General features: G+C 45.0%; 1 protein-coding gene and 1 non-coding gene across 4 annotated transcripts in view; one reads left to right on the forward strand and one right to left on the reverse strand.

The window, feature by feature from the left end:
• Positions 1-239: 239 nt before the first annotated feature.
• Positions 240-346, reverse strand: LOC139035737 (U6 spliceosomal RNA). The gene has a single exon (XR_011488456.1). It is a non-coding gene; the product is annotated as a U6 spliceosomal RNA (small nuclear RNA).
• Positions 347-2,968: 2,622 nt separating this feature from the next.
• The window catches only part of ABHD12B (abhydrolase domain containing 12B), a 42,845-nt gene continuing 34,186 nt past the window's right edge, over positions 2,969-11,627 (forward strand). The window contains exons 1-4 of one of the 3 annotated variants that reach the window (XM_070469117.1): positions 2,969-3,453; positions 8,506-8,633; positions 9,728-9,830; positions 11,502-11,621. In XM_070469117.1, coding sequence (XP_070325218.1) covers positions 3,392-3,453; positions 8,506-8,633; positions 9,728-9,830; positions 11,502-11,621 — 413 coding nt within the window. In that variant the 5' untranslated portion in view covers positions 2,969-3,391. The remainder of the gene's footprint in view (positions 3,454-8,505; positions 8,634-9,727; positions 9,831-11,501; positions 11,622-11,627) is intronic. The other 2 variants (XM_020897978.2, XM_020897979.2) reach the window with 2 other exon arrangements.

Raw genomic sequence — 11,627 nt, forward strand, 5'->3', positions numbered from 1 at the left:
GGGGCAGGAGGAGAAGGGGATGACAGAGGATGAGATGGCTGGATGGCATCACCAACTCGATGGGCATGAGTTTGAGTAAACTCCGGGAGTTGGTGATGGACAGGGAGGCCTGGTGTGCTGCGATTCATGGGGTTACAAAGAGTCGGACACGACTGAGAGACTGAACTGAACTGAACTGAACTGACAGATGTGAATAGATTATGGATGTGGATGTGGGGGATAGATATGGGGGGGGGACGCAAAATATGGAACGCTTCACGAATTTGTGTGTCATCCTTGCACAGGGGCCATGCCAATCTTCTCTGTATTATTCCAATTTTAGTATATGTGCTGTCGAAGTGAGCATGAGAGTAGATTTTAAAAGGGTTCTCATCACAGGAAAAAAAAATTATAACTATGGTGATTCATGTTAATGAGATTTAATGTGGTAATCATTTCAAAATATATAAAAATATGGAATCATTATATTGTACACCAGAAACTGATTTAATGTTATATGTTAATTATATCTCAATAAAAGAAGAAGATGCAAAAGATGTGGGCTTAATCTCTTGGTTGGGAAGATCCCCTGGAGGAGGGCACGGCAACCCACTCATATTCTTGCCTGGAGCATCCCCATGGACAGAGGAGACTGATGGATTACAATCCATGGGGTCACACAACTGAGTGACTAAGCACAAAGCACAAAAAAGAAGAAAATTCAAAGTGATTAAATATTTTCCTTCCAAGAAAAAACATTCTCCAAGTAATGGAAAAATCAGTGATTTGTTGCTTGCCAGGTCTTCGTTCCTCAAACGCTGTCTCACCAGTGGTTTACTGCCACAGCTGTATGGGACAGCTGTTTGGGATATTCTTTTCCTCTAGAATAATCTGAGGTGGTAAAATTAATCTATCTCTAAGTGGGATCTTTTTTCCTACTAGAAGCACAAATAACATTCAATATCGGTTTCATACCCATAGCTTTGTCTCGCCATTTCTACGACATCAGAAAGGACATGTTCACTTATGCAGTTTATCTGTGCATTTCTTAGGTCACTTTTCTATAAGTCAGGCTTTTAAGGTATAATTTATGTTTAGTCAAATTCAACCTTGGAAGGTTTCCAATTCAATGAATTTTGGGGAACGTGTACAGTCATGCAATCACCATCACACTTGAGAGATAGGCTATTTCCAGCAGCCTAAAATGTTCCCTTATGTCCCTTTGTAGCCAACCCCTTTCTCCATGTCCAGGCCTTGGCATACCCCTTCTCACAACTTTATTGATTTCTGTCCTGAGGGCACTCTTCAATCCCTATTTTGTGCTATCATTTTATCTGCAGGTAAGCCTCTCTGCCAGATAGGATTCTGCTTTGTGTCCCTGTAACACCAAATGTGGTGCCTGGCACCTAACATGCATGCAGGAAATAGATGCTTAATGAATAAATGAATCACTTGCTTTTTATATTTTGCCAAATCATTGCAGAGACTCTGCTCTCTGACTTACAGTATGTGTCTTTTGAAAAAGGACTATTAATGCTGGGGAAAGTTTTCTACCAGGACTTAAATTTTTTTTTAAATGTTTTGATTGGAGGTAAATTGCTATACAGTGTTGTTTTGGTTTCTGTTGTACAAACAGGCAAATCAGCCATAATTTTACTATAATATATATATATATATATCTCCTACCTTTTGAATCTTCCTCCCCTCCCCCCATCCCACCTCTCTAGGTCATCACAGAGTACCAGGCTATGTTCTCTTAGGGTTTTAATTTATACAGTCTTAAAAAAAAAATGCCCCCCCCCAAAAAAAGTAAAAAAAAAATGGGCCATAGTGATTTCTAACTTCAGAGATTTTGCTGAGCATTTCAAACATTTCCATAGACTTGGGGCTTACAACTTTACTCAATCAGCACATAGGCCTCTGAGCTTTCAACCTGAATAAACAGATGGACATAGAATCTGGGACCAATAGCATCTGCTCTCTCTCCCTCCCCTTCTGCCCTCCATCTCTGATCCTTCCACCTCCACAGGGCATGCCCCAGGGGATCCTCTGGAGCTCCCCAGAATAAGACCTCGGAGATTCCGGACCCACTGATGAATGACTCCAGGGATGGAATCTGATGCTGGCATAACCTTTCTCACCACGCAGGGTGTGACCCGCCTGCAGCTGGCTCATCAATCAGGCTTAGATTCCTTTAGTCCTTCCTGATCTGATTCAGCTTCTATCTTGATGTGCAGCCAAAAGTTGACATTCCTAGAGCAATTCCAAGAAGCAGTGAAGAAAGCTCCCCCTCCTCTGACCACTTATCTGAAATTGCCCAGCCCAGCAAGGGAACTGCCTTTTGGTGCTTTCCTCCAGACTGGCCAGTTGCACTTTCTGTGGGTGAGCAGTTCCCCTTGTGCCTTCCGCTCAACTGGCAAAGCCTCCAAAGCTCAGACACACTAGAGACCACATTTTCCCTCTGAGGAGGCTGCCCCTTGCCTCCCAGATGTAGTCTTGGTGCTGACATCAAATTGCTTTCAAATGGAACCTCATTCCCTTTTAACCCCTTATCCTCACACTTTGCCAGGTGGCTTCCCTGGAACAGCTCCAGCGGAGGGCAGTTTCTGCTCCCAGGAAACAGTGCGCTATGCAAGCATAAGCGCATCCTCACCAAATCTTTCAAAGCCTCAACTTCTGATGCAAGAGGGATGAGTGGCGGGGCGGTTTCTGCTACCTGCTGCTAGGTAAACAAAACACCAAGAAGGTGGTGAATTTGGACACATGGAGGAATTGTGTAGTTCATAACCCTGCAGACAGATAAACTGGTAGTCAATGGAAGGGAGCCAAAGAAATTCTTATTATAGTAATGATGACAGGGTGTGTGTGTGTGTGTGTGTGTGTGTGTGTGTGTGTGTGAGAGAGAGAGAGAGAGAGAGAGAAGGGGGGAGAGAGAGGGAGGAGACGGGGGTTGGGAAGGGAAGATTCCGGAAAAGGGGGAAAACAAAAGGGAGAAAGAAAAAATGGGGGTCAAAGTGGAGGAAAGCGTATATTCTTCAGGAGGGCCTTCTAAAGCTGTGACTCTCAGACTTTTATTACTGTCAGAGTAAGAAATGTATTTCACTCCACGCAGGGCGCGCACACAGAGACGTATAGGATAAAATAGAAATGAATTCGCGCGTGGCCTGCTGGAAGAGTAGGTCACTTGTGCCTATCACAAATCACTGCGTGCTGCCGAGGGTGCGCGAAGGCAGCCCGGCTCGGCCGCGCCCCGCCCCGCGCGGAGTAGGACGCCCCGCCGCGCCCGCCGCAGGGCCCCCGGGTAGTCGCCGCCCTCGCGGGGGAGGAGGGAAGCCGGGGCACGGCTCCCGGCTCCCGGCTCCCGGTTGGCCTGCGACAGCTCCTGTGGTGGCGGATCGGGACGCGACGCGGGATGGAGCCGGACGAGCGGGACTCCGTGGCCGCGTGGTGGCACATGGTCGTGCGGAACCTGCGGTGAGTGCGCGCGGCGCGCCGTACGCCCCGCTGCCCGGGCAGTGGCAGGGAAGGTACCACCCGGCGCGGACCGAGGGGCTGCAGGCCCCCAGGGCGCTTGGACGGCTGTTTCCTCAGCCCCTACCAGCGCCAGTGAGACTCAAGCCCACGATTTTTCAGGAACGTGTATCCCTTTGGTGCTTCCGAAATGGAGTTCCAGAGAGCTGGTTCAGGCTTCTGTATCAATCTCTTAACTGCCTTGACATTTTACTCACAGCGGGATAATATTAGTGACAATAATAATCTGTGTTGTTGTCTTGGATGGCATTCTGTTAGATCAAGGGCCTATCTGGATAGATGGGAAAGGTCAGAAAACCACCTCCCTGAGTGAACTCTGCCCTGGAGTGAAGGAAGACCTCTCCACAATGCTAGAGATGCACAGTACTTCGTAACCATAACTTGCTATTGCCCATGCCAGGTTCTTACATCCTTTAAATCTGAAATGTCTAGGTCAGCAGGTTTTAAATTTTCTTGCTTCCATGAATCCTTGGCTTGAGCAGTAATCTTAAGACTACCTGAATCGACCAGCAAGCAATATCCTGTCACAAGTCTTGTTGCACTGAATCCAGGTATTGGTTGGAGAACCCAGACCCAAGAGACTGGGTATCTTATTTTGTTTTGTTGGTGTGGGAAGGTGTTGGCAGTTTCATTTACTTTTCTTCTTTGTATTCCTTTGTTTTGTTTTGCCTAACTTTTGCTGACTACAAAATATCCAAGAATCACATCCAGGCACAGGAGACCTCAATTTGGAACATCTGAGTGGCTAAGACAACCCTGATTCCCTGTCTTCTCTTCCTGCTGTGGCTGAGGGCAGGGGGCAGAGTGCAGCTTTCCCTGGCTCCCCAGTGCAGGCTGGAGCCCCCTTTTGTATTAGATCCGGACACCAGGCCCAATGTCCTGACTGGCTGCATTTTTTAAACTTCACAATCGTGGGCCTTACATCCCTGAAACAGCTGTTTTGGGAAAGCTGGCATTTACCACCTTTTACTTTTGAGTTCTTTATAGAGTGGGTGACTGGTTATTTAACACTTATTTGACAGAATCAAAGCTGCTTTGTGTTTTTAGAGAACAGCCCACTTTGTTGATAGAGGAGTGGAGATGGGGAGGTGGGATCTTCTGTTACTTCTACATGTGTGCATGCTCAGTGGCTCAGTCACGTCTGACTCTTTGGACCCTGTGGGCTTTAGTATGCCAGGCTCCTCTGTCCATGTGATTTTCCAGGCAAGAATATTGGAGCGGTTGCCATTTCCTCCTCTAGGGGATCTTCCCAACCCAGGGATCAAACTCTTGTTTCTCCTGCATTCTTTATCACTGTACCACTTGGGAAGTCCCTATTACTTCTAAATATTAATTACTAAAAATAAGTCTTGAGATGTTTTCTGAAAGAATAAAATAACTTGAGCATTTCTTCATCCGAGCCAAAAACTACTGATCTAATTTAGGTCAGACTGAGGCGCAGACTGAAATCCAGTATCTTAAATCCTTTTTGTTTCATGGAGCCTGGTTAGATCAGCAAACATTCCTGGAGGGTTCTCTGTGTGCCTGGGATGGCCTGTAGCTCTGGATCTATTGTGATGTGTCATGAGATTCAAGGAGAACATTTAACCATGATATTTACAGTGATTATTTTTTAATGCCTTGGGGATGGATTTATCTTACAAAAGTCTCATCAGATGTAGTCACTTCTTAACATGGATGGGCCCAGCAGAGTAAATCTCTTGCTGCTGATTTTCTTTGAATTAGAAAAATGGAAACCATGCTCAGGAAAGAAGTTGGGGGAACTCAAAGGGCTATTTTCCCTTTTTTCCTCCCTATTTCACTTCAAGCCTTTACATTTTTAGATGGTACTTAGAAAATCCCCATGAGAAGGCTGACAAACTTTTCCATCCTCCCCAGTGTATTGGTCATCTACTCGCTATCAGATACTTGTCTGGGCTCTGGGCACACAGCCATAAATAAAACAGGCAAACCCCCTGCTCTTGGGGAGCTCACATTCCTACTCAAAAGAGAAGGAAGCCCTTCCCTGTCCCCCAAAGCTACCAATAAGCCTTGCCTCCTTCTCCCTTACAAAAGAAATAGACTCTTTTCTGTTCTCAACCTGTCATTCAATGGATATTTATGGCACTCAGCCCAAGGCTGCCCTGGTGGTTCAGTGGTAAAGAATCTGCCTGGAATGCAGGAGGCACAGTTTCGATCCTTGGGTTGGGAAGATCCCCTGAAGAAGGAAATGGCAACCCACTCCAGTATTCTTGCCTGGAAAATCCCATGGACAGAGGAGCCTGGTGTACTACAGTCCACGTGGTCACAAAAGAGTCAGACATGACTGAACAACTAAACAACAAAGAGCAACAACCCTGTGCCAGGCAGAGTGGAAAGTAAAAGCAGCATTAGCTGGGACGTGGTTCTTGTCACTGGGGATACAGGGCTAATAGTGAGAAAAAAAATCAGCAAAGAATTACAAGTCAAACTCTGGCCCTGACTATAATTAGTGGGAGGGGTGAAAAGAGAGGATAAGTCACCATGCAAAGATCTGTCTAGAGAAGACTTGAAAAAGAAGGGACACTTGAGTGGATGTGAAGGAAAGAGGGGATCTGGTTGGGAGGAAAGGAGGGAGGAGAAAGAGGTAACTTGGTGTTTGGTGATCAGCATGTGTTGGTAGGATGAATGGGCACAGGATGCCTGTGCAGCATGTCTTAACATTTGAAATTGTTGTCTTGCCAACTGTGGTCAGAGTTGGGCTTCCCAAAGCTGGTACTTCTGAGCATTAAGCAAGAATGATTGGCCCTATAGCAGCTCAGGTTCCAGCGCCAGTGAGAATCATCCAGTTAGGTTCTGTGGCCCCTGTGGGAGGCTGTGCAGTTACAGCCACAGCTGATCAAAGGGTAGGCAAAAGAACAGCAAAGCGTCAAGGTGGCTGTTTGATGTGCTGGCCGTGAGCAAGGATTGGACTGAAACCGCATCCTCTGCTCAAATAAGGTCTATTAGCCGCTGGTGACTTTTGATCCCCTATTGATCTAGGGGAAGTCAAACTGACAGCCTCATAGTTAAAAGGAGCGGCTGTGCATTATTGATGCTCGGAGGGATCTGGTCACTGTGTTCTCTTCCCGCAGCGCTTCTCACAGAAGTGCCTTGAGCTATTTGAGAGAAGGGTCCTGTATGAATTATTCTTTAAAAACAGAAGCATATTTCCCTCTATTGCCTCTGCTTCCCAAGCACCCTGCTACCTTCAAAAGGCAACTTAGTGGGAGACTAACATGCAGGGTAGCAGGAGTTCAGAGAGTCAGGAGAAAGAAAACTGGATCCAGCCAACTGGAAGGAAGCATAAGAATTCAGTTCTGCCTGTCTGTCTGGGCTTGATCTGTGGCTCAAAATGGCTTCTTTGGGTTTTAGTATCTTATCTCTAAAATTGGAATAACAACGTCCTCTCCTTCCAACCACCTTCACAGAGGCTATTTTAAAGTATGAAACAATCATTTTCATTTCTTTTTTGCTGATTTTATGGGTATGCAGTTGCCTATGGCTGATGTATTTGAAGAGCTGTCCATCACCCTTAGCCTGCTTATCTTTTCTGCTCCCCACAGAATTGCTGAAAATTCATTAGAGATTCATTATCCTCCATGCCTTTTCCAAATATGTATAAATGCCCTGATTTTTAAGTTATTACACTAGAGGGAGAATTTTTTTAGAGGTCTTTCTTTGATGCTTTTGGTATCTTCTGAGAATATGGGAACAGGATGGAAGAAGAGAGTGGGAGGAAGGAGGGACCCTGAGAGGGGCAAGGATGCAGAAGAGAAAAGGATCCTGATATAACTTTCTGTTAGAACTGGACTTGGCTAGAGCCCAGCCCCTTCTTGGGGCTCATTTTTGCTTCAAGGATGACAAGGAGAACTCACCAGGACTGTGACAGCTCACTGGAGATCATCATGCAACTCTGGATTCACGCAGCTCTGCCATTCATTGGCTCTGTGACCTTGGGAAGGGTACTTAACTTTTCAGTCTCTTCATTTGCAAAGTACAGGTATTAACCTGTACATGTAACGTCTTCTAAGATGCCTCTGGTCTAGCAGAGAAATCAGGACATGGAAACAGAGCATCACACATGCTTTCCAGCCCCCACAACCTCATAATTTGATTACATCGATGGTCTTCCTATTGACCTTTCACAATAGGAAAAGGGATTCATTTGAGGAATGATGTGAACAAAAACTGGAGTGGGAGGTGGTGACAATGACTTCCTGTATCCCTTATTTCTAAAAGGTTCAGGCAGGAGACGCTCAACTCTCATGGGAGATGTGACTAGAGACAGGTGGCCTGAGTGGGCCCTCATGGAAAAATCATAAGTTGTCTGCTGGTGGCTCCCAGTTTGGATGGTTCATGCCAATGGGACAGTAGAATAAACAATATGTGTGTGACTCCCCCTGCACCACCCATCACCTGACTAGGTCCTGCCCTGCACCCCACCCTGCTCCTCACGATCCCACTCACCTCAGAAGTGGGTTTTTTTCTCGCATTGGCTCATTTTTTCCCAAGACTCAGCCAGAAGGAGGGGGGAATCTGACGATTATTCATTCTCAACTTTAGGCTAATACTAATAATAGCTAGCACATACAGCACTGAATTGTGATTAAAAACTGCGGCAGCTGTTGAACAGTCTGAACCCTGTTTCCTGCTGACTTTGGGGTCCAGCCTTGGCTTTCTATGCGGTACACTGAGAAAGCAAGTCTGACTTGGGTGCATCCGTGTCCCTGCCTCTCCTATCCCGTCATACCGGGGCTTTCTGAGCAGCTGACTGGGGGCTTGATTGTCCTTTCCTCTCCTGGTTCTCCCATAGTGCCTGGCCTGGATTTGCCCTAATTACACACAGTTCTGTAAAGGATTTTTCTTAAATGCCAGCTTGCCTGTAATTCCCAGTATCAGTCTGTGGAATTTGATTCGGACGTTAAAAGGAAAAACAAACCAAGACAAAACTTGGACTGATTTTGAGTACCTTATTTGTTTCACAATATCTTACAGATCTTTCCCACACTCCTGTTCCACACTCGGAAGGAAAATTGCCACTCTGTGTGACAGCTTTACAAGTAAATCATTAAAAGAACACATTTGCCCTCCTCTGATGCACATGCTGATTTTTGTAAACTTTTGTAAGTATGTACCTTTTGTGAATCTGCCTTTATATATATTTTTTCCCAATTAAAGAACTCACTGCCCTTACAGTTATGACATAGTGAGAAAGATATGTCAGCATCTTTGTGGCTAGACTTAAATTGTCTGAAACCTAATTATATTGCCTTTGGGGTCTAGGATGAATCCTGGTGAGCTGTTGGGGTAGATAGCAAACCATGGCCTTGTGGGTGGGATTTCAATCCTGGAGCTCAGCCTTCAAATTAGCTGTGAATCTGGATACCTTAGTGCTTTCTGTATTCTGTTCCTTTTCGCTTCCTCTTTTTGCTTGCATCCCTAGAGAGAGACAGGTTGATGTGAGAAATCTATTTTCCTGTGTTGTTTCTACTGAATGCTGTGTTAGTGTGGGACACAGTTCTTCTAGTCACAGATAGCGCTGTCACCTGCGTGTCTCTTGTGTTACGTTGATCTTGGGCATTTCATGGTTTATGGCTAGTGACTATGTTTTACTTAGTGCAAAAGTAATGCATGACGTAAGTAACGGAACACTCATTACTAGGACTTCCCTGGTGGACTAGTGGCTAAGACTCCATGCTCCCAATGCAGGGGGCCTGGGTTCGATCCCTGATCAGGGAACTAGATCCCGCGTGCCACAACTAAGAGTTCAAATGCTGCAACTACAGATCCCATATGCTGCAAGGAAGACTGAAGATCCTGAGAGCCACAACTAAGACCCGGTGCAGCCAAAGAAAAAACATCCGACCAAATAAAACAAACATCTCAGCCCCAAAACTCATTACCTTCTTCTATACTCTCTTATTTTTTAGGTGAATGGTCTCCTTTGCTTTTCACTTGAAACAGGGATAAAATGGAATAAACTCTGTTAGGGGCTACCACACTGGTACTATTTTTAAGTCTAGTTTTAGAGTATTTGTGGGGGTCAGTTCTTCTGTGGGCTAGTCCTAGTTTATAAAATAAAATACTTTGCTCGGAATTGAGTGTAGTGCTTATAACTTAGAAACATGTCAAACATTAGGCTGATTACTTTTTTTGGATTGTGATTAAAAGACATAGACTTTGATTCTGGGAGTTGGTAATGAATTCTACTTTCTAGTCAAAGCACCATTTCTTGTGGATTTAAAGAAACCAGAGTTGAAGATTCCTCACACGGTGAACTTCTACATCAAAGTTGAACCTGGGGTAATTCTGGGAATCTGGTGAGTGTGCTGGTCGGACACTGGGGTGCTTAGTGGGTGGGGCTCTCATGTTACAGGGCCCAGCTGGGCAGTGCTGTGTTACTTGCCTGTGGAGAGGTCGGTGTTCTTTGGAGGAAGCTGTTCCACACACCTTCCCTTTGTATTGACATTTGACCTGCTTGAATTTGCTTTTCGAGAATCTCACTTTTCAGGTGCCTTGGGTCGTTTTCTTCCTTGCCTTATTCCTTGTGTGATTATCTGATTAACGTGTGTCTTCTTTACGAGACAATAACTTCATGGGTGGTGGCATGGTTAGTGGGTTTTCATTGCTCAGCATGGTGCTTGGCAAAGGCACCCCATAAATATTTGCCCAACAAGGTCATGAACATCCTACTGTCTGTCTTGCTATGCTAATCTCAACATTTTCTTCTGTTTGGTTCTACCTGCTTGTTCTTGGCTGCCGATTTTCCATTGCCTTCTTGTATATTTCACCTCCTTGAGTTTGAACATGTGATCATGGAATATTTAGGAACCAAAATGGGTTCACATAACTTTTTTCTAATCTGTAGGATGCAGTTCCACTGACAGTGCTTGAATTTGAAAATATTTTTATTCTTTGTTCTTGCCTCATCCGCCCTTGGCTGAGTGAGTCAACTGTCTTCATGACCACTTATCTAGCTGGCAGTGATGCCTGTCTTTTTGGTACGGAGGCCTTGGGGGTTTGATATCAGACTTTTTGCCTCTAAGTGATTGGAGGATTGAAGATTCATCATCATGTGATCAGTGTCATATGGTAGTATTTGTGTTATCAGAGTTCATTCATTGATTTAACAAGTTGCGGGGTGGGGGGAACTAGAGCTCACTCAGGTGTTTAAAATCACAAGGTCACTCGGTTTCTTGAGAAGAATAGCTTAATTTATATAAGTTCTTTTCTCCTACCCAAACTGGTTTCCCTTTAACTTTTTTCCAGCTTGTTTCTTCAGCCAAACCAATAGCAGGTGGCAAATATCTATTATCTTTTACTGGTTTCCACCCAATAGATTGCATTTCAATAAGCCACACCTAAGAATTGCAGTTTTGGAAGCATAATTGGTGTAGGAATCAGAACTAAAATGTAAATGGTTAAAAGGGGTTATCCCTGGGCATGGGGGAGGTGAGCTAGGGCAGTAATAATTTTCATTATAAGATGTTCATGGTGTTATATTTTAATTGGTACCATGTGCATATATTGCCTGTGTGCGTGCTAAGTTGCTTCACTTGTGTTCGACTCCTGGTGATCCTATGGACTGTAGCCCACCAGGCTCCTCTGTCCATGGGATTCTCCAGACAAGGATACTGGAGTGGGCTGCCATGCCCCCCTGCAGGGGCTCTTCCTGACCCAGGGATCGAACCTGCATCTCCTATGTCTCCTGCAGTGGCAGGTGGGTTCTTCACCAGTAGGGCCGCCTGGGAAGCCCATGTGTATATTACTCAGATAAATTTTTGTATATAAATAGATTAAATATTTGCATATACAACTATAACTTATATATTCTAATAATTAATATGGGCTTTCCCAGGTGGTTTTGTATATAATATGTTTCATATACGTAAATATGCATCTGATGGACACAAGGAGGTTTTTGACTTTTGGTGAGGATAGAGAATTCTTCTCTGTGTCCATACTGGCTAAAACCTTGCCTTACTTTTCAGGCACACGGTTCCCAGCTGCCGGGGGGAGGATGCTAAGGGGAAGGGCCGGAGCTGGTATGAAGCAGCACTCTGTGACGGCAACCCGATTATTGTTTATCTTCATGGCAGTGCACAGCACAGGTCAGT

Source organism: Odocoileus virginianus, chromosome 6 (assembly GCF_023699985.2).
Source record: "Odocoileus virginianus isolate 20LAN1187 ecotype Illinois chromosome 6, Ovbor_1.2, whole genome shotgun sequence".
In the NCBI taxonomy this organism is placed as follows: domain Eukaryota; kingdom Metazoa; phylum Chordata; class Mammalia; order Artiodactyla; family Cervidae; genus Odocoileus; species Odocoileus virginianus.